The following is a 21,170-nucleotide window of genomic DNA, read 5'->3' on the forward strand; positions in this document are numbered from 1 at the left end:
TTCTAGGCTCCACTGAGGAGCAGAGGCTCCAAGAAACAGGGCCTAGATGGCGGCAGGTCCCGGGACAGCAGCACCACCAGTCCAGGGCCTCAAGGAGCTGGAGAGGAGTCCCCTAGAGGACAGGCTGCATGTCCCACCCTGTGGGGAGAGCCACGTGGCCGGGGGCGAGGGGATGAGGCAGTAATAGCAGCGCTGAGAAAACCAGGCAGAAGGGCAACTTTAGTTCTCAGGAAAAGAAACGTGAGCAACACTTGGGATGCCTGCAGCATCTCTTAGTCCTGAGCACCTCTGAAGGTGAGTGGGATAACACCCCAAACTGAGACTGGGAAGGGGGGCAAGGTGGTCGCCACCAAAGAGGCCACACGGCTGCCTCTGGACGGGTCACAGCAGAACGTGGATGCGGGCCTCAGGTCCTGCCCGCCCCCAACCCTGAGTGACTCTGATAATACTGGAGGGACAGGTCCAGCGTTCTTGGCAGCCCAGCCTTTCCTCGGAGAGTTGCTGTGCTAGCCTCATCACCCGTCTGCAAAAACCATGGAGGACACCAGGTGGGTGGATGTGGTGCCTGCCCCACCCCACCATAGAATATCCCCATCAGCCTGCATCACCCCACGAGCTCTCAGCTGTTTCAGTCATTGCTCCTGATTTCTGTAAAACTCTGTGTCCAGAGCAGCTCTGACAGTGTGCTTGTCTTGGAGCTGCTTGCTCCCCTCATGCAGCTCTGTCAGTGGGTGCGGGGTTGGGGACTCCCCACTCCCCAGCTCTGTGGTCACTGGAGGATGGGGGGCTTTGGGCTTCTGTGTCTTTATTCCATCTTACTGAGCGCTACTCTAGGCCAAGACACGCCAGACTCTGGTCTCCAAATCGGGGCCCTGACATGTTAGGGGCGCCTGGAGACCCTGCAGATAATCAAGGGCTGAAGGCTCTGCTCTCTCCTCCAGCAGGCCTGGCTCAGAGGCCAACCTGCTCACTGGACCTTGTCCCTCCTCCAGTGCCTGAGGCCCACTTGCCGCACCCTAGGCTTGGGCTTTGGTTAGCGGCTCCAGGTCCGCCCTACGGAGGCCAGGGTGGTGCCCTGTAGGCTGGGCGGGAGCCCTGGCGCTGGGGCGGGGGTTGAGCCTTCCCTGCCAAGCGCCACATGGGCCCCTGGATTGTGTGAGTCCCCTCAGCCCGGAAGTGGGCAGTGCTATGGAGTTGCTGTCTCCAGGGGTCCAAGAGCCAGGTCGGGCCATGGGGGAGGGGGACTTCCCAGAAAGAGCCTGGTTTCTGTTTAAAAGGAGAAACAGACTCAGAGGAGTCCTCACATCCAAGCCCTGTGGGTGCAGGATCCCCACCAAGAGGACCTGGGGGTCCTGCTGCAGGCCCTGGCCACCCCCGCTTGCGGCCAGATGGCTGTGGGAACTCTGGCCGCAGACACCGCCCCCCTTCCAGGCACTATTCTTGGTGTGTGTCTCCCTTTGGGGGGAGGATGAGGGTGGAAATGATCAGAAGCTAAAATTAGCAAATGGCAAACAATTGAGGCCAGGGAACTGAGGTCGGCTGAGGATAACAGTTTGTTTTCTGTGGCCCTGAAGTGGTTTGAGCAATAAAGGGAATTGAAAATGAAAATAAATCTGGACGCCACCCAAGCCCTGCTGGGACCAGCCAGACAGGGGGCACCCGGGGGTGGGTGGCCAGATGGCAGGTCCCATCCTGGCCCCTCCTGGGGCTCCCCTCCTCCCGCCCACGGGGACTTCCTGCTGCTTCTGCCCTGCGAGCTGGCTTTCTCTCCCACGGCCGCAGGGACGGCCTCCCTGGCACTAGCCTGGCTGACTTCTGCTCCAGGGAGGGCTGGTATAAACCCCCATGACTGTGCCCTGAAGCCAGGCCTACAAGCCCCTGCCCTGGTTCCATAGGGAGTGCCGGTGACACACCAGGAAACCAGGCCCAAGGGTCTGTGACATGCTGGGTCACACGGTTGGGCGGGCAGAGGCCCTGAGCACACAGGCATGGCTGGGAAGTGGGCGCTGTGACTCCTGACTGCCCTGAGAGGGGCCGGCTGCACAGTGGCTGCAGACAGACAAGGGAGGGGGCCCGGTCTTGTTGCCGCTTGGCGGTCAGGGAGCTCTGCTCCCCTAGAGGTCATACCCAGTGCTCCCGGGAAGGCGGAAGCAAAGCCCCTCTTTGCTCCTAAGGGTGCTTGGCTTGGCCTGGAACACAGAGGCCATGGGCTGGCTGTGGCCCCAAGGATGGGGCGCCCATTCCTAAGTTAGAGCATCTGCTGGAGGCCCTTCCCCGGGACCAGCCCAGGGCCATGAGCTTGAGGCACCACAAGTGACTCCACCACCACACGTGTGCACATTTCAGTCCTCAAAGCCACCACAGGGCGAGCGCTGGCCCACACCCAGCCAAGCTGGCCTAGACCCACACTCACCCAGCACTGACCTCAGTGCCATTTACATCTCCAGAAACTCTGACCAGGGCTCGGCTGGTCGCCACCCGGGCCACCAGGTCCATGTGTACAGAGCAGGCAGCCCGGGTAATTTGAAGAGTGGAACTGGAGTCCAGGTGGAGGGTCTCCTGTGGAGACCAGTGTTGAGAAGAGATGGAGAGCTGTGGGTGAGGCCTGAGCCAATGATGAAAACAGCTTCCATGGCCGCTTCCCAGGGCCAGGAGATCTCAGCATCCGAGGTCTCACGCCCTCCAGCCCTGAGGGCCCAGAGGTACAGCTGAGCAGTCTAAGGGGCCTGGGGTAAAGAGCAAGTCCGGGGCCTTCCCTACCAGCCAGCTCAGCTCACTGCAAAGCCCTTGGACATCTAAGAGCACCCTTCTTTCTGCCAGGGTACTGGGCTGGGTGCTCTCATGCATCACTGAGTGTCACTCATTCTTCCTTTCTAGAAGGCAATCTGCCCCTAAGTGCGCATTCCTGTGCTTGCTCCCAGGATGATAACAAGGATAAGCCCACCATGGGTGACAGTCAGTCACAGGCTTTCCAGGAAAGCAAGTCACTGGAGGTATCAGAGCCCCCGACCCAGGGCCTAGTAAGGACACCAGGGATGAACAGACGAGGATGCGCAGGGCAACCATGAGAAGCCAGGTCCAGGGGCCTGCTGGCACTTTGGAGACGTGACCACCACAGAATGTCACAGTGGGAAAGGGCCAAACGGAAAATGACTGTGTGGGATGATCCCACATTTCATGTTAAAATAGATACAGGCAGACGTGTTAACACAGTGTCTCATGGGAGGTGGGATTAAAGTTACTGCTTTTCCTCTTTTTCTTTTAATGCTTTTCCATTTCCCAAATCCTCTTTCATGAACACACTTGGCTTTTATAATCAGAAATAAAAACAAGTGCAATGCGCTAAAATCATAGTTTCCAGTAAAGCTACTTCTTACAAGAAACAGGAACATATCTGACCCGGTCCCAGAGCACTACCAGCAAGTCATAAATGGGTGGAGCACACATTCTCCAACTGTCGATGGGACCCAACTCAGAAGCTGCCCCCGGGTCCACGGATGGTGGATCTGGGTCATCTGAAAAGACACATCTTTCCGGGAGATGCTGTGGAGTTCTCCACTTGGCTGTCTACCATCCCCAGTTTTGGAGAAGAGACCTAAAGGTGAGGACAGAGCCAGACAATTGCTCTGAAGAGGTAAAATAGGGTATCACATAATCTCTTTTTTGAGTTTTTCCAAATTTTCCAAAATTGTTTGCAGTTAATATATCATTTTTAATAAAAACGTGTGTCTGCACATGCATGCCACATGTGGCCCTCCTCTTCTCAGAGAGCACCAGGCTGGGCTGACACAGCCAGACCTTGGGCTCTGCTGTCACTTGAGCACAAAGCCAAGTCAGAGGTGATAGAAGGGGCTGCCGGCTGCTCCCATATATGTCCATCGTGTCCTTGTCTCTTTTCTAGACTGGACCCTTCCGTGGGTAGCCTGACATCCCGCCATGTCCTGTGCATTTTCCACTTTCCTTCATCAGCAGAAAACCTAGGGTTCGGGTCCTGTCTTCAGAAATAGACAAGGGGCACCCAGAAAGAGTAGAAAGAAGCTGCCAGAGCCTTCCCTCCTCCTGTGCATTCTTTCAAAGATACCCTTGGAGGGGAGGGGTATGCATGCAGCCCTGGGGCCCTGCCCTGGGGGACATGAAGGGCATCAGTGACACCCACTTTTCCTTTCTTCTTCCCTGGCCTCCAGAGTCACCCACCCCTTCCCTCAGGGCCCCCGTCCACTCTGCTGAAGACCCCCACAAGACTCCACCTTCCCACCACCCCTTCTTGGCTCCTGGATGCCCACACCCTAAGCCTGGCTCTCATCACCAAGGCAACGCCCCTCTGGCCCAGACTTGCCTCTGGACTACCCCCAGAGACAGGGCAGTGTCTCTCTGCTCCCACAACCCCACAGTCCAAACTCAATCCCCCTGCCCCGGCCTTACTGGAGACTGGTTCACGGCTTTGGAAAGACCTGCCTTTCCCCTCTCCCCACCCACAAGCGCCAGGAAATGCACTTCCCAAACCGCAGTCAGCCTAGCAAGGTCTAGGCACAGGGGCCAGTGCCTATGACCTTGGCCTCCCAGGTGGTCCAGGGTGGGCCACAGGAGCCTTCTCCTCAGGAGCCTTGGTGCCACCAGTGGAGCTCCAGGGGGGGTGCCTGGGATGCTGGGGAAGGGGGACACCAAACCCCAGCTCCAGGCCTCCCTGGCCGGTTTCTCAGCCTCCAAGTTATCATATCTACTGAGCATGGTGCCTGTCACAAGGCCCCAGGTCAGTGGTGTCTGTGACGAGAGGCACCAACCCATTCCCGCCCGGGGTCTCAGTGTGGCCTCGTGGCGGTGACACCCCCAGCCAGGCAGGTGCTGCCCAGCAAGGACATCAGCCCCGCTCAGCTTCCCCACTTTCTAGACTCCATCCGCTCCTCCCCATCCCCAGTGCCTCCTTTCACCCGCAAGGGTCCCGTCACCACACACCTGCACAGGGCCCCACGGTTGGGGAGGGAGGAAGTTGAGGGGGTGCAGGCCTCCCTCACCAGCGGGAGCCAGGGCCTTCATGGCACTCAGGACAGCAAAGTAACCCCTGCCCTGGCACCGTCTTGTGGGGCACACCCCACACATGTGGCTTTACACTCGGGTCCGTGGGCCAGGCCAGCCCCTAGCTTCAGCCCTGTTGCCTTGACCTTGGCTACAGTGTGGCCGGGACCCCACTGCCCGAGGACGTGGGGCCTCACGTGACTCCTGGCCGGCCCACCCTGCCCTTCAGTGTGGTTGGGTTCTCAGCGCTGCCTCCTCCAGACCCATCGCCCTAGCCAAGTCTGTGAAGGCCTGGGAGGACACAGATCCTCAGCCCAGAAGCATCTTCCCAAGACCACAGGCCCCAGTCCCCAGGCTGGCCCTAAGGATCGGTGCACCCCACTCATGGCCTCGGGCGTTGAAGCTTGTCATCTGGTGCCCACCATGTGGGGGCAGGAGCCTGCCCAGCCTTGGGGAGGCTGGCACTGTCCTCCAGGGGCGCAGAGTGCTCCTGGCCGCAGCGTCCTCACCACCCCCACCCCTGCCCTGCCAGCCGTCCTTCAGGCTCTTTTCTGTCCTGGAATCCACTGAGATATTGTTGACAGAAAGGTTCTACTGCTTTTAGGGAAAAAAAATCCATAAACCTCTGAACCAGAATTCATTCTCCACATTCTTAGGACAGATCCTGTGATGACCGGGTTTGGCCCCAGGGAGGGGTGGAAGGACAGCCCAGGCCTCCCTGAGCTCTCCCTGCTGACCTCTGGAAACAGGCCCCCCAGCCTAGGCCCCCGAGTGCGGGGTGACTCCCCACAAGCTAGGCCTACGTCGGTGGGGCAGGGCTAGGCCACCCCAACAGCCGAGCACCTGGCTGTTGCCAATTCCCAGCACCCCTGGCTGGACTCAGGGACATGTTTTGACCCTGGCCTGATAACAGGGGCAAGGGTGGTGATGAAGACACTCAGGAGACCATTCTGCTGACCCCCCAGCCCTACTGCAGGTGTGAGAGGGGGAACCAGAGGTCAGCACAGACTGGTCCCGTATGCAGAGGAGGGAGGGAGTGAGGCCAGCCTCCGGACAGAAGTGATAGGCTCCAAGCATAGTGGGTGGGGGCCACTATGTCATCATCCAAGGGATGGATGACTCCAGACTCCAGGGAGATGGAGAAGCAGACACCTCCCCCCTCCCCAAGTGATTCAGGAACTGGGACCAGGAGACAGCAGGCCCGGCCTGGGAGCCAAGACGCCCTCTGGCCACCTGACCCAGGGTTTGCAAGACTCCATCCTCCATAGGGTTCACAGGGCCACCATCTGAGCCTGCAAACCAGAGTGTGTCCCAGGACCCGGCTGGCCAGCTCCAGAAGCTCTGGACTGTGTGAGCAGTAAACAGTTCCCAGTCATTTCCTGTGCTGAGAAATCGTACCCTAACACAAGAAACCTGGTTGGCATCACTGTGGCCCAGGGTGCTGGTGACACAAGGAGCTTCCCGCTGTGGGCCCCGCAGAAGGCTGGACCCCATTGGCCTCCTCACCATCTCCAAGCAGGTGAGCATCCCGAGGGCGGAGGCAGGGGCGGAGCCGCGCAGGTACAGGGCTGCTGGAGGCATCTGACTCGGGGACCTCACACATCAACAGCCTGGTCACTCAGCGTCGTCCTCTGTCTAGCAACCCCATGGAACAGCCCCTGCCCCACCTGGATGCCCACAAATGTCCTCTGAAACAACCAGATGCCGGACAGAGGAAGGACGGCCACACAGGTGCCCAGGTGTCACTCAGCACAGAGGTGCTCCTTCCACGTGGCCCCTCAGACTGCACAGGAAGCACCTCGATGCCAAATGCACTGATGCGAGGGTGAGAGCCTCAAGGAGAAGGACAGAACTGTGGTTCTGCAGCTGATGAGCTGGCCTCAACAAGGCTCCCACACTTCCCTCTAGGACACAACTCTCGAATCTGCAAACAGAGAACTGCAGCCCCAAAAGAGAGAGAAGAAAGTGGAGAAAATCCCCAGATGGCCTGGAGTCCATGAGAACGGTCACCCTGGAAAACACCCCGGGTGCTGCTCAGACCCAGGGCTCAGGAAGCCCATGGTCCTGAGGGGGCTCCCCTGGCCATGGGGACAGAGCCCTTCACCTGAAGGGGCCATGGCCACTGCCAACGTCTCTGTCCTTCCGACTGAAGAGGCTGCGGTTTACAAAGGGGCCCCCCAGAGGTGAGCCCCTCTCCCAACACGGCTGGCTTCTGGAAGCCCCACCCAGAGGGCCCATCCATCCAGGTGGAGTGCCCTGGCAGGACTGGCACTGCTGCTCATCACCATGAGATGGTCAAGACCAGGGATACCCAGTGGTGGGGAGGTGGAGGATGCCACCCCTGCTCCTACCCCTGGCCCAGGCATGTTCAGAGCTGCTCTGGGGACAGGGACCTGGGCTTCTACCTCAAGGCTCCAGTTCGGCGGCTCCTGTTTTACAGTTTGTGGTCAGGGCTGAGTGCCTGGTAACCAGTAACCAGTGAGGCTCACCTGCGAGGGTGCCACTCCCCAGCCTAAGCACAGACTCTGGGCAGCACATCTCCATAGCAACAGGATCTCCACCGCCTTTCTGTGGCCCAGAATGGATGGAGGGGCCCTTGACAGACCAGAGCTGAGGTTGGGACACAGCTCACCCACACAACGAGCCCCAGGGTGGTTCTGTGAGGCCCTGATGCACGAGTTGGAACCTACTTTAAAAAGTCATTCTAAGTCATCTGTTTCTCCCCAAAAGAGGTCACCAAAAATGTCTGTTAATTCAGATGCCCAAGAGCAATGCAGCAGTGGGGGGAATCTTGCTCTCATGGGGTAGACACACACACACACACACACACACACTTATAGACACATGTACTCATGGACACATACACACTTGTAGACACACCACACACACACTAGTAGACACTCGTAGACACACACTTGCAGACACACACACTTGCAGACACACACACTCACATACACACCCCCCTCACACACACACCATGTGCCTGTGCACGCTCTCAGGGGTCAGTGGTCAGCACAGCCCAACCTGCTGCCCAGTTGAGAACGTGGAGCCAGGCTCCATCTGTTCTCTCTCCCAGGCCAACACCGTACCGTACTTTGCGTCTGTTAAAACGACAGCACACAATCAGACAAAAAGCCCTTCCTCTGATGAAAACAAAGCATTGAGAGGCTCTTGACCGAGGTTACTAAGACACAGCACATGTGCAGTCAAGCTTCTGTGGGGCCGGGACCAGAGATACAGCAACAACATGGCTCCAAGTCCACAGCCCAGATGGTCAGGACTTACAGATGGCAGGACCCCCAACACACTGTCCCTGCAACCCCAACAGCTGCCTCCTCAGGGAGCTGCTCCTCATGCAGGAAAGCCAGGGGTGGGGGGCCCACGAGGCAGCCCTGTCTTGTGCTGAGGGAAAGGAGCCAAGAGGCCTGCATACCCACTATAAAGACTGGCCCTGGACACAGGCCTGGCCCGACTCTGTAGATGGCCATGTGGGTCTGCTCTATGCGTGATAAAACCAACAAGGTCAGCTTCCTTGCAGACTCACCTGGCACCTTCTCAGTGGGGGCAGATGGAGCAGGGCAGTGCCAGGTAAAGGGAGAGGCCTGTAGGAGAGCCTGTCACTGAGTGTCACCCAGCGAGGTGCCCCCGCCTGGTTAGACCCTCTCGAGCCCAGGGATACCCAGCCCAGCCACCTCTGAGAGCAGCAAGGTTTAAGAGCAAACACCAAAGTACACCTTGTATCAAGGTGTACACGAGCTCCTATCTTGACCTCCCAGGAGAGTCTGGGGGGTGGGGGAAAGGCACTGTTTGGGCTTAGACAGACTTCTGGATGCATGTTATGGGGCTCTGAACACCCTGAGATGAGAGAGGTATCTCCCCAAATCTCTCCAGGGAGCTTCATCAACCTCAAAGTCAACACAGTCCTTGGGTGGTGCTGAAGTAAGCACTCGCGGGCCAGGACCCTGCCATTACAACCCCCGCCCCTTCCCAAGCCATGCCAGGGCCTCTCCACAGTTTAAAACAAAAAGCCTATGAATCATGGGAGTAAACATGCCTCCTATAAAAGGAATATAAATGTTTATTAAGAAATTCTAGGAACCAGGTCAGGCATCTTGGTATCTTAGTCACTCCAGCTAATTAAAGGAAAAAAAAAATCAAAATAGAAGCTCATCCCAGAAACTTGAGACAATGAGAGCTTCTCTCACCACAAGCACTCTGAGCCCTGGCTCAGCCAGTTGCCAAGGCAACCCAGTGTTTACCTCTCCCTCCGCTGTGTAGGAGGATGCTGACCATTGACTGGGAACAGCTAGACTGCCACCTCCAACACCTCACAGGAAAGGCCGCCTGGGTGTCCCCAAGGGCCCAGAAGACTGAGGAGGAAGCTACAGCCCCACCCCAGCCCTCTACCACCCTCCCAGGCTGAGCCAGGCCACAGCACAAAGGAAGGGCTTCTCCAGCATCCTGGGCCTGCTCCCCAGCGCACCCACCCGCCTCTGCCCAGGACTGGAAACCCTTGAGGACAGCTTGGCAGTGTGCGTAGTTCCCAGGTTGGGGGAGAGGAAGGGAAGGAGGAGGTGAAGGAAAGGGAGGAGATAAAGGAGGAGGAAACATGAGGACCAGGCTGGACTTGCTGCTTAGCTCAGGTCAGCCACAACCAGACCCTCATACCAGGCTGTCAGCCCAGATCAGGGCAGAACAGCCCAGAACAAGTGACCTACTGGCACCCAGGGAGTCACACCCTCCAGCATGGCTCCAGGATCCCTGCTGGCCCTGCAGCCACTCTGGACACATTGTGCCTTCCCCAGGCTCCTTCAGGGTGACGCTGGGCGTGACGACACACCTGTTGCAGCCAGAGCCACCTGGCCAGAGGCCTCCAGACAGGCCTCCTTCCAAAGAAACAACTGCCCTGAACTTTGGCGGGAGGCTGACCACATTCACACACATAAGCATGCACAGCACATGCACACATGCATGTCAGTGTCTATCTCCCAAGGCCCCGTGCAGAGCTGAACACATGATGGGAGGAGCTGAACATGGAAGAAGTTAAAACACTGGGTCACAAGTTAGGGAGACGATTAAGGGAAGGGAGATCAATACTGACGTTTCTCAAAGGCTCAAGTGAGTGAACTGAAGGCTGATGCCACCTGTCCAAAGCAGGATGTGAGCAGGTAACACCCAGTCCAGTGTTCAGGAAGGAGAGCCTATCAAAGAAATCAACCCTGAATATTCACTGGAAGGACTGATGCTGAAAGCTGAAGCTCCAATACTTCGGCCACCTGATGTGAAGAGTCGACCCTGATGCGGGGAAAGACTGAAGGCAGAAGGAGAAGGGAACGAGAGGATAAGATGGCTGGATGGAATCATCGATTCAATGAACATGAGTTTAAGCAAACTCTGGGAGATGGTGAAGGACAGGGAAGCCTGGCATGCTGCAGTCCATGGGGTCGCAAAGAGTAAAACACAACTTAGCAACTGAACAACAACAAAGAAGACAAGGCTGAATTTCCAGCAAACCCCAGAGGCCTGATGGTAACTCAGGGCAACCACCTCGATCACCAACACAACAGCTATCACCAACACAACAGCACCACGCCTGTGCAGTGAATGCTCAGGCCCCACCCGGAAGACGGCTCAGAGAAAACATTGAATGATATTTCATGATCATAAAAGATGGCATCCTGCAAAGTCCTTCAGACTATCCCAGGGAATACCCTGGTGCCTTAGGCCAAACAACAAGGCAACGTTATTATTTTTTATATTTTAGCTGCTCCGTGAGGCTTGTGGGATCTTAGTTCCCTGATCTGGGATTGAACCTGCAACCCCTACAGTGGAAGTGCACAGCCATAACCACTGGGCTGCCAGGGAGTTCCAAAGGCCACAGGATTTGCAGTTAAGCGGCCCAAAGGGGTTCTCTAGAAAAGACAAGGAAACCTGAGTAACGGCCCTGAGCACCCAGGGCTGCAGAAGCGGGAGTCTCGAGAGGTCCTCCTGACCCTACACTCCCTGTCCTCGGGGACAAAAATGACAACTGATGAACAAACATGGGGAAGTCCTTCCAGAATGGGAACTGGGCGAGACCTCAGTGATGGATGGAGATCTGCCTGAGCCCCGCTTGCCTGCCCTACAGTGCTCACTCCCAGTGGGAGAGGATCACCCACGACCAGTGAGCAAACCAGAGTGGCCCGAAGGGGGAAGGAGGACAAAGGGCAGAAGTCAGGGAAGCAGGCAGGGCCCCTAAGTGGCCAGACTGCCTATCACTCACCATACAGCTTAGATTAGTATCAGTGGCAACTGTGTAATGAATCCACACTTACTATCTCTCCCCCTAGTGAAAACCTGTAAGGTTTGTTACTATAAGATGCTAACCCCCCAGCTCCCAGACCCTCCCCCCCATCTCAGATGAACAGCTCAGCCGGCCAGAGGCCCAGGCAAAACACCACTGTCCGCCAAGGACATGCCTGGGCCTCCCAGGCCCTGGTCGGCCCCTTGTGGCGGCTGAGTGCTGAGGTTTGTGTGTACCTTTTATGGTTCCTCTCTGTTTCCCAACCCTTTCTTGCAAAAACCTCCACTCTTGATCTGCCATTAACTTTAGCTTCTTCCTCGGCTAGAAGAACACTTTATCTTTTTTATTTAGTGAAAGTGTGTTAGTTGCTCAGTTGTGTCCGACTCTGCGATTCCATGAACTGTAGCCCACCAGGCTCATCTGTCCATGGGGCCCCAGACCCCCTGCCAGGCTGCCTAGCTGTCACCCTGCTGGGGCCCCAGGTGGGGGCCAGGAAGCCCCCCAGCTCCTAAGCCCCCTCCCTCTCCCACACCTGTGCTTCCTTCCAGCTGGCAGCATCTGCAGGACACGGGCCTTGCCAGAAGCTCCTTCCGAGACAGGACCCAGCACAGGCCAAGCCTCATACCCCCCAGTGAGTGACCGCCAATTTGGGCCCCAAACTATTTCTTGCAAACCTCTTTCTCCGGCTCCAGGAGGCAGGCCTGTGCTCAGGGACCACAGGCCACCCACCTGTGCGGGACAGGCCACAGCACAGGGACACTTAATCCAAGGCCTCAAGTCTCAGCACTTTTCCAAAAAGGTCACCTTGGGACAGACTGGCTGATGGCCACGGAGGGCGGCCAAGTTCCTGGTTAGCAAGTGTTTTTGCGTGATGAACTTGAGAAAAGGAGAACAATCAACAGATCACTCCCACCCCCACCCCCTCTGCATACAGTAAAAACCTGGAGTGTGGCTCCTCAATCCATGCTGCAGGTTCAGAATGTCATGCAGATGCCACACTGGGCCAGGCTGCCCTCACTGTACACATAAGGCCCATGGTGAACAGGGAGGACACCCACCCCATCCGCTGCACTGGGCCAGGCCCCCCACCCCACCCCCACTGCACACACAAGGCCCACGGTGAATGGGGAGGATGCCCTGACCCACCTGACTCAGTGGGGACAGGGAGCAGGTGGAGGACACGGGACAGCCAGGCCACCAGAGGACCAAGGAGTGCTGTCTCCCCTCCAGGGCCCACTCACCCCCTGCAGAGCCTCCTTGCTGGAAAAAGGCTGGGGGCGGGTGTGGGCCCCGACGTGTAAAACAGACAACCGGGACCAGAAGTCATGGGTTCCATAGAAACAGGTTCCATGGAAACACGCTGCAGGCTGGGATACTCAGGCCAGCTACAAGGGACAGAATACCTTGTAAATGGCAGAACTTGGGGTTGGGTGAGGGGTTCTCCTGTCCTACACTAAGTGCCTCATGTTAGATCACTGCCCTCAGAATAAAAACTCAAGAGGTACAGCCTCCATTGTCTTGGCCCAGGGCAGGGACCGAGTCCTCTGAGCCCAGTGCTCGGCTCCAGGGGACTCTGTCCTCTCCACCCGCTTCCAGTCACACAGGAGCAGATGCTCCTGACTTAACTAACAAGTTTATTCCCATCTTGACAGGACACTGACTTCCAACTTGGGGCTGTAAAAGGAACGGAAAGCAGGCTCAGGAGTGTGGACTTAGATCCAGATTTGGGTTTTTTCCGGAAAGTATGTTAAGACCTACTAGGATATTAAGGGTGCCATGGGCTACAGGACCCGCCCACCCAGGTCTGGGAGACGGGTCACTTTGGTCACAGAGCCGGGTGTGGGTGTGCTGACCGTGAAGAACACACCCATGACCACCTCCTAAACCGTGACGAAGACCATCCAGAAACATCTGATTCAACCTAACATTAGGGGACTCTCGAGTTGTCCTCTGACTTTAAAAAAGACTTCCAACAACACACCTGAAAGACCAGCACTGGTCCAGGCAAGGAGGCTGGGGGATGCACAGAAGCCAGGCAGGTGGACCAGGCAGCAGGGGCTGAGTGCAGGTGAGCAGACGGCGCCCCAGCATGGCACCTGGCTCCACGCACGACCAGCGGGACCCTCTGACAAGCCACGGTCTCAGAGTGGTACTTATTGTTGAGAGCAGGACATTCCTGTAGACTGGGGGCCTGGCAAACACCCCTTCACTCGCGATACAGCACCGCATGTCCCCCTGGGGCACCAGCACTGCCTGTGCTATAGTTCTGACCAAAGATGGTTTACATGGTATCGGATCATGAGAAAAACAATGAAACAAGTGCAGATGGAGGGATTTTTCTGCAAGGCAACTGGCCTGGGTCCTAAAATGCCAATGAACCAAAGACCCAATGATGCAGAGAGGTGGGGTGCTTTCAGACTGAGGGATGCTGAAGAATGAGGACAACCAAATGTAATGTGTGATTAACCACATCCTGGCTCTTGTGTGGGCCACCTGGGGAGGGGTTGGTTATCGGGGAAACTGAATATGGACTGTATGTTACATAGTAAATAGTATTTTGAGAGGCAAAGAAGGTAGAAAATATAATATTTAGAGAGAGGAGGCGGGAAGGAGGGAAGAAAGACTTTTTTAAACTGGGAGAGAATATTAACTACCGACTAGGAGAATATATGGAGAAGGCAATGGCACCCCACTCCAGTACTCTTGCCTGGAAAATCCCATGGACGGAGGAGCCTGGTAGGCTGCGGTCCATGGGGTCGCTAAGAGTCGGGCAGGACTGAGCGACTTTATTTTCACTTTTCACTTTCATGCATTGGAGAAGTAAATGGCAACCCACTCCAGTGTTCTTGCCTGGAGAATCCCAGGGACGGGGGAGCCTAGTGGGCTTCCATCTATGGGGTCGCACAGAGTCGGACACGACTGAAGCGACTTAGCAGTAGCAGCAGCAGGAGAATATATGAAAGTACACTGTACCATCTCTTAATGTTTCAGAAGTAATAAGGACTTGCGGGGGAAGCAGTATGCAAGGGGCACATGGGCTTCTGACACCCTGAGGCCCTGCTCACCCGCCATCCCCAGGTTCACATGGGCACAGCTGTCACACACGCACACAGACTCTGGAGCGGGGCTGCCTGGGATAGGTCCCAGCTCCACCCTCACCTGCTCTGCAACCTCCGGCATATTTCTTAACCAGTCTGAGCCTGGCTGTCCTTTAAAAAGCAATAGCGATGGCAATGCCTGTTCCATAGGGTCCTATTGCAAATGGAAGGCCTGGCCCCTGGCGAGCAGTGTAGATATGCTGGACACAACCTGAGAGCTGAGTGTGTCATTCTACAGGTTTTTTATTTTGAAAACTCTTTTCACTGCCTTCTTTCAGCCCAAACCAGACACACCTTAACTATGCCCTGAAAGCTCCAGACCTCTGTTGGGAAGATCAGGTGTCACGGGGCACAGACCCTTGGGATGGCATGGCTTCTGCAGACACCCCGGGACTGTCTGCTCTAGTGCTGTGGGGTTTGTGGGGTTTCTCAAGTTATGCATTTAAACACATTACTACTATATGTGAATAAGCCTTTGTTCCTTTCTCCCAGGCTTTTAGCCACCAGCAGTGCGTCTCAGCCTCGCCCTTCTGATGCACTACATCCAGGAGTTAGACAACCACCGGCATTCGAAGTCATGTTGGGGCAGACAGGCCCTGAGAGCCAGGGGTCCCCACGAGCCCCCTTCAATGAGTGGACTTGGCAGCAGCAACTGCTCTGAAGGGGGGACTCCCCTAACCCTGTTGGTTCCAAAGGCCACACACAGACAGGGCCTCTGATTAAGTAAAACCTGGTTCTACCAGCCGCTCACATGGAAGCAGGTATGTGTGTGGGGGTGGGGTGGGGGGGGTTCCAGTCTGCTTTCAGGCAGGGGAGTGGGGAGCAAATAGCTCACATGACACTCTCCCACCAGTGCAGGCTGTGCTGGGCGGCCCATGGGGCATACCTCACTGCAGCGGGGGCTGAGTACCAGCCGGTAAGCCATGTCAGGATAGCAGGACGGCTGGTCGTGAGGCATGGCTAACATAGCTTTGTTGAGGTTGCTTCAAAAAATGCTCTTGATGTGATGCTTTCACATGTACAAAAGGAGAACTGGAAGAAGTTTTGTTTTTTAGAAAAAAAGAAAGGGCAGCCAGCAATATAGTAGGACCCTTAGCCCTGGGGAGACCAATATCTTTTGGTCTGTTTCCTTTCAAAACATAACCTGTCCTTTAAGTAACAGAGTAGTTCCACCACGCACGCACCACCTATGCTGTCACTAATACCGCTAGGTCTTGATCCCCCACAAATGCCAGGTGGACACAAAGACACACACTAGAGTCCCCTGCTACATGTTTTCCAACAGCAAACAAATGAGAAAAGCAGCACAGCTGTGCCTGCAGCAGGTAAGAGGCTGGGTGACTGACAGTACCGCCACATAGCTGCACACTGGAGTATGAGGCAGCCAGGAAAAAGAATGAAGCTGCCTCCCTAAGCAAACACACAGGACAGAAGCCTTGACTGGATGTATTCTGTGGATCCTACATGTGTGTTTTTAAATCACCTACTCCGTGGATAAACATGCATGTGTATATACACAAAAATGCATTAAAAGAGTCTGGAAAGAGACGTATCTATAACAAGAGTTAACAGTGGCTAGTTGGGGGAGGGGAGGGCTCATGAATTCTGCCTGCACACTTCTGCATTGTTTGAAGAGTTTCACAACCAGGCTGACTGGCAGGCTAGGACTGTGGGGGAGCAGGGGCGGGAGATACTGGCCTGGCTGTGGCCCAGACAAAGTGCTGGCCCTCTGCCAGCGTGGCTTGCTCTGGGTGAAGGAGATCCTGGCAGCCACCCTCCACGCTGACAGGCTGCCTTCCCAACACAGCTGCCTGGGGAGCACCTGCCAGGGGTCTAGGCAGGCAGTGTGCTTGGAATACCATGTTCTAACGCCAGAGCTCAAGTCAGGGGAGAATTAGGAATAAATCCTGGCCCCTGTTACAGCCCTGGGGATCAAATCCCTTGTTCAGGGGGTCAAGATAAATTTTAAACAAACCCTGCCCCAAGTGATCACAGGAAATGGCTGAGACAATGCAACCTTCTCTACTTTCCATCCCACACAGGCCAGGTGAGCAGGAGCAACTAACTCTGGGACCACAGGAGGCGGGGCTGGATCCACCTTTCTAGCCAGGCCCCCCAGACCTGCTGAAACGGCCCAGCCCAGGGTGCAAGGAGAGGTTCTGGCTGCTGGCGCTGGAGGGCGAATAGGGTACAAAGGTTATCTGAAAACAATTGTTTGTGAGAACCCACAGGGAAGAATGGATCCAGGATGTGTCTGCCAAGAAAGCCTGGGCCCACTCTGCCTGAGCTCCACCAAGCCCAGCAGGCAGGAACCCTTATATGTGGGACTTTGCCAGGTAGGGGGGCTTGGGGGTGTCCTCAGAGGGATCCAGTGCTTCCCTTCTCCAAGTCCTTGAATTTTCAAATTAAAGCCCTTCAGACTCCAAGAAAATCTGCTCCTGGTTTAGGGAGTCCCCAGAGTGAGGTTAAGCAAGCTTCCCAGGTCTGGGCTGGGAAGTTATGATCAACAGTAAGGGGATTCAGTTGCAAAGATGATCGTGTGTTTTGTTCTAGCATGCACATGCTCTAACACCAGTTGCCTAAAGGTGACAGCGGGTCATCAGTGCTGAGGATGACCAGTGGGGAATGTAACGGGACCACACTGCCACACAGCCTAACCAGGACAGGCGGCTCTTTGCATGCAGTTGGTCAGGGTGGTGGTGGGAAATCGAAGTCAAAGCTGACCTTAGGACCTCCCAAAGGATTTTCACATATGCACACCCGTTTCCTGCAGACCTTCCAGGTGGTCAAGGGAGGCATGGGAATCAGTCCCTAGGCAAAGCAAGCTTCTAATTGCCTCCTTGGCTAAAGTCATATTGGTATTCACGCCCCCCACCATACAATCACTATTGTTAGGGGGTCCCTAGCAGTTTGAAAGGCCTAGCATGACCTGAGTCACTGCCTGCAGAGACCCTCCCCACCAGAACACTCTGGGAGCCCACAAACCAGGGTCTGCCTCCTGGGTCTTCGCAAATCGCCTCTGAGTCAGCCCCTGCAGCCAGCTTGCCTAGCCTCTCCCTTCTGTGGGCTGCCCCTATGCCCTCTATGATCACCAGTTACTTATGCTCTGCACACCTGGGCTCAGGCTTCCTGAAGGTGCCCTGGGCCACAGGTAGGTCCCTAGTTCATAAGCAGATGCATCTGGAGGGATCCCTTAAACTGCAGTCAGCATCTGGGACCTAGGAACCTACATTTCCAAAGGCCCCAGGGGACCCTGTGCACTCCTGACTTGGAGATCTGCTCTGGAGGCAGAGATTCGAGTTTCTGCACACCTGGAAGGCGGGGCCGGCTCCCTGCTCTAAGAATGAACAGACTAGCACACTGCAAGCCAAAGAATGGATTCATCCTGTTCTGGCTTCCAGGCACCCCGGAGAGGCTGGCTTCCGCCCACTGGGAAGGCGCGGGTTCCCAGCGCCCCTGCCCTAAAAATCTAGCCATCTTGCCCCGTGCCGCGTAGGGCACAGGCAGCCTGGACCAGGGGGCTGAGGTAACCCGGAAGGCAGCCCCAGCCGGAGGCCCGGGCGAGCCCCGCCCCGGGGCCGATCCCTCCGAAATTCGCGAATCTGGCTACCGGGTGCTGCCGGGTTGGGAAAGAAAGAAAGAGAAGTCGCTCAGTCGTATCCGACTGTTGGCGACCCCATGGACTGTAGCTGACCAGGCTCCTCCGTCCATGGGATTTTCCAGACAAGAATACTGGAGTGGGTTGCCATTTCCTTCTCCAGAGGATCTTCCCGATCCAGGGATCGAACCCGGCTCTCCCGCACTGCAGGCAGACTCTTTACCGGGTTGGGAGGCCACAGTAACACAGGATTCAGAAAGCTTTTCCAATACAGTCCCCTGCTCGGTACTGGCCTGGCTCTCAACCGAGTGCTCAATTCCAGCCACAAACCAAACGCGGCCCCGCTACTAGGGGACGGGGTCCACCTGGCTCAGAATCCAGCGTGGCCCCTCCCCCACGACCACACCCACTCTTGCAACAACGTCCCCACCCCGGAGTCCACACAGCCCGAATTCTGACTCAGCCTACAAATGGCCCCACCTTCACCCGCGACCCCACCACCTGCCAAGCGGTTTGAGCGGTCATAGCGCGGGACCAGAAATGCGGGGCCGGCGTGGGGGGTGCAGTTCGTGAGATACGCGGTTCCTAACACCTGCAGACCGTGGGGCGGTTCATCTGCAAATTTATCGGGAGAAAAAGCTTTTCAGCTCTAGATTCTTGAAAACTGCGGCTTTTAAATCAGTCATTTAATCAGCTTGTGAACTGTTTGACAAATGAGACGCCTCAACTTTTGAAACAAGGTTAACCGTATGAGAGTTTTGAACCGGTCCCCAAAGTGGAAGACTTGTGTCCAGAAGAGTTCGCGTGGGCTCAGAGGAAATACACAATTCTTTAAACCAAACTGGGAGAGAAAGCATGCCATCCATTGAAAGGTTATTTCCACTTTTGTGTTTAAAGACAAAAATCCACCACAGAGGAATCTACGACAAAGTCCTTGGCCCGTGAGAGGAAAACGCTGCCCTAGTGTGGGGGCGGGCGGCGGTCCGGGGCTCCTAGAATGTCGGCTCCCGCCACCCGCCCCCGTGCAGGTGCTGCCCGCCCGCATCCGGCCCCCGCAGGTGAGAGCGAGGCCGCGAGGAAGGCGGCACAGATCCGCGGCCAGAAGGCAGAGCGCTCCTTTCGGGAGACAGTGCCGCGGCCTCAAGGAGCCCCTCGGGTCTGGCGCGCCCCCGCCGGCCGGATGGGCGGGGCTCCCACAAAGAGCCCCGGACGAGGACCCGGGACCGCCCCCCGCGTCGGCAGCCTCTGGCTTCGGTTTCGACAAATTAAACCTTAGAGCGCTGGAAAAATTACAGGAAGAGGAGAGCGAAGAATGTGCCGAGTGGCTGGAGAAAGCCCTGTCCCCGCGTGAACTTCGCCCGCCGCGCGCCCGAGCCGGGCCCGCCCCTACTGAGCGCGCGCCTGACCGACGGGGGAGGGGCCAGGAGAGGACGCCCGCTCCCCGCGGCTCCCGGGCGTCCGGGCCGCTAGTCTCCCCGGGTGCCACCAGCGACCCCCATCCAGCTCGCCCGCACCTGCCCGCGCGCCCCCGGGCCTGGGCGGGGTACCCGCCCCCGGGCCCGATGACGACACTCGCCCCCGCGGCCCCGCCCGGGCGCGCCGGAGGAGGGGGCGTGCCCGGCGGGGGCGCGGTCGCCGGGCGGGTGCCGGCTCCCAGCGCACGGACCCGCCTCGCGCGGCGCGCAGGGTTGCCCGCAGCCCGGAGCCACGGGGAAAGAGGCGAGGCCCCGACCGTTCCCGGCCCGATCGCCCTCGCACCCAGCTGGTGGCTCCGGGGGCGTGGCCGGGCCACTAGTACTGCCCCCGGGTCGCTTGCTCGGGGCTCCCGGGCCGCCCCACTGACCTGTGTGAGTTCTCAGGTGCGCCTTGAGGTGCGAGGATTTCCCGTAAACTTTCTCGCAGCCCGCGTAGTGGCACTTGTGCTTTCTCTGCGGGGACTCGAGGTCGGTGCGACTTCGGCCCCGCCGGCCCCTTTGTCTGAAGCCGGGCTCGCCGCTCCCCGCGGGCCCCGGCTCTCGCTCGGGCTCCAGCCCCGCCTCGGGTTCGGGCTCGGGCTCGGGCTCGGGCTCGCTCCACGCCGGGCTGAGGGGCGCGGCCGCCGCGCCACTGGCGCCGGGGGAGGCGGGCTCGGGGGCGGGTGGCGGCGCGGGCGGCAGGCGGCAGGGGGTCCTCGCCTTCCGGGCCGCGGCGCCTTCTCTGCGCTCCGCCGGGGCGGGCGCCGGCGCTTGCTGGTTAAGGTCCGCTAGGATCCGCGCCACTACGAAGAGCGAGGCACTGTCCTTGCCGTCGCGGCGTTCTTCGACGCGGGGCAGCGTGGCGGCGACAGTGGCCGCGCCCTCGGGTCCGGGCTCTGGCCCCTCCCGCGGCCCGTGCACGACCGCGCGGTTCGACATGGACACGAGGCACTCGGCGGCGAAGTGGTCCACATAGGCGGCGGCTGCCATGCTGCGGGATCCAGCCGGCGGACGGGCGGCACTGCTGGTTGCTGCGAGTCGTCAGCGGCGCATCCGCACCCACGGCCTCCGGAGAGCGGGCGGGGGGCGGGGGCGAGGCGCGCCCTCTCCGCGGGCTGGGCTAGGCGCGCAGCCGCCTCTGCCGTCACCCGCGCGGCTCCGCGTCTGCTAGGCGCCCGCCCGGTTGGGCTCCGAAGAGTGAACGCATGGGGGGCGCGGGCGAGTGGGATCCCCGCGCGACGTCAGGGGCGGCCTGTCCTAAGGATGCCGAGCGGCGACGTTAGGGACGACCGCGCCAAGTCGCGGCCGCAGCCTCGCCGCGCATTGTGGCAGGCGGGACAGCAGCCGTGCGCGCCGCGGCTCGGTGTGGGCGGCCCGGCCCCGGGGGTGGGCGGGGCCGGGGCCACATCTGGACCCGACGTCAGCCCCCAGCCACATCCTGGCGGCGCAGGTTACAGGCGGCGGCGGCGGCGGGGAGCCGCGCACGCGGAGGGGGCGGGGATCCCGGAGCGCGCACCGGCAGGATGGAGCGGTCGCGCGCCCGCCTCTGGGGAAGGGGCGTGGCTGAGGAAAAGGACTGGCGCCATTGGTTCGTGGGTACACGACCCGGCCAATCCTCACAGTGAGAGACTCCCACTCGGCCTAGGGGCCTGCGCGTGCCAATGGGCGTGCCCCCTTGGCGGCGGGAGGAGGGGCGGAAATTAGAGCTGTGAGCCGGGCACGCT

General features: G+C 58.1%; 1 protein-coding gene across 1 annotated transcript in view; it reads right to left on the bottom strand.

The window, feature by feature from the left end:
* The window catches only part of KLF13 (Kruppel like factor 13), a 42,961-nt gene extending 22,032 nt beyond the window's left edge, over positions 1-20,929 (bottom strand). The window contains exon 1 of the mRNA XM_025271461.3: positions 19,836-20,929. Coding sequence (XP_025127246.1) covers positions 19,836-20,436 — 601 coding nt within the window. The 5' untranslated portion in view covers positions 20,437-20,929. The remainder of the gene's footprint in view (positions 1-19,835) is intronic.
* Between the last annotated feature and the right edge of the window lie 241 nt (positions 20,930-21,170).

This window comes from Bubalus bubalis, chromosome 20 (genome assembly GCF_019923935.1).
Source record: "Bubalus bubalis isolate 160015118507 breed Murrah chromosome 20, NDDB_SH_1, whole genome shotgun sequence".
NCBI classification, from domain to species: Eukaryota; Metazoa; Chordata; class Mammalia; order Artiodactyla; family Bovidae; genus Bubalus; species Bubalus bubalis.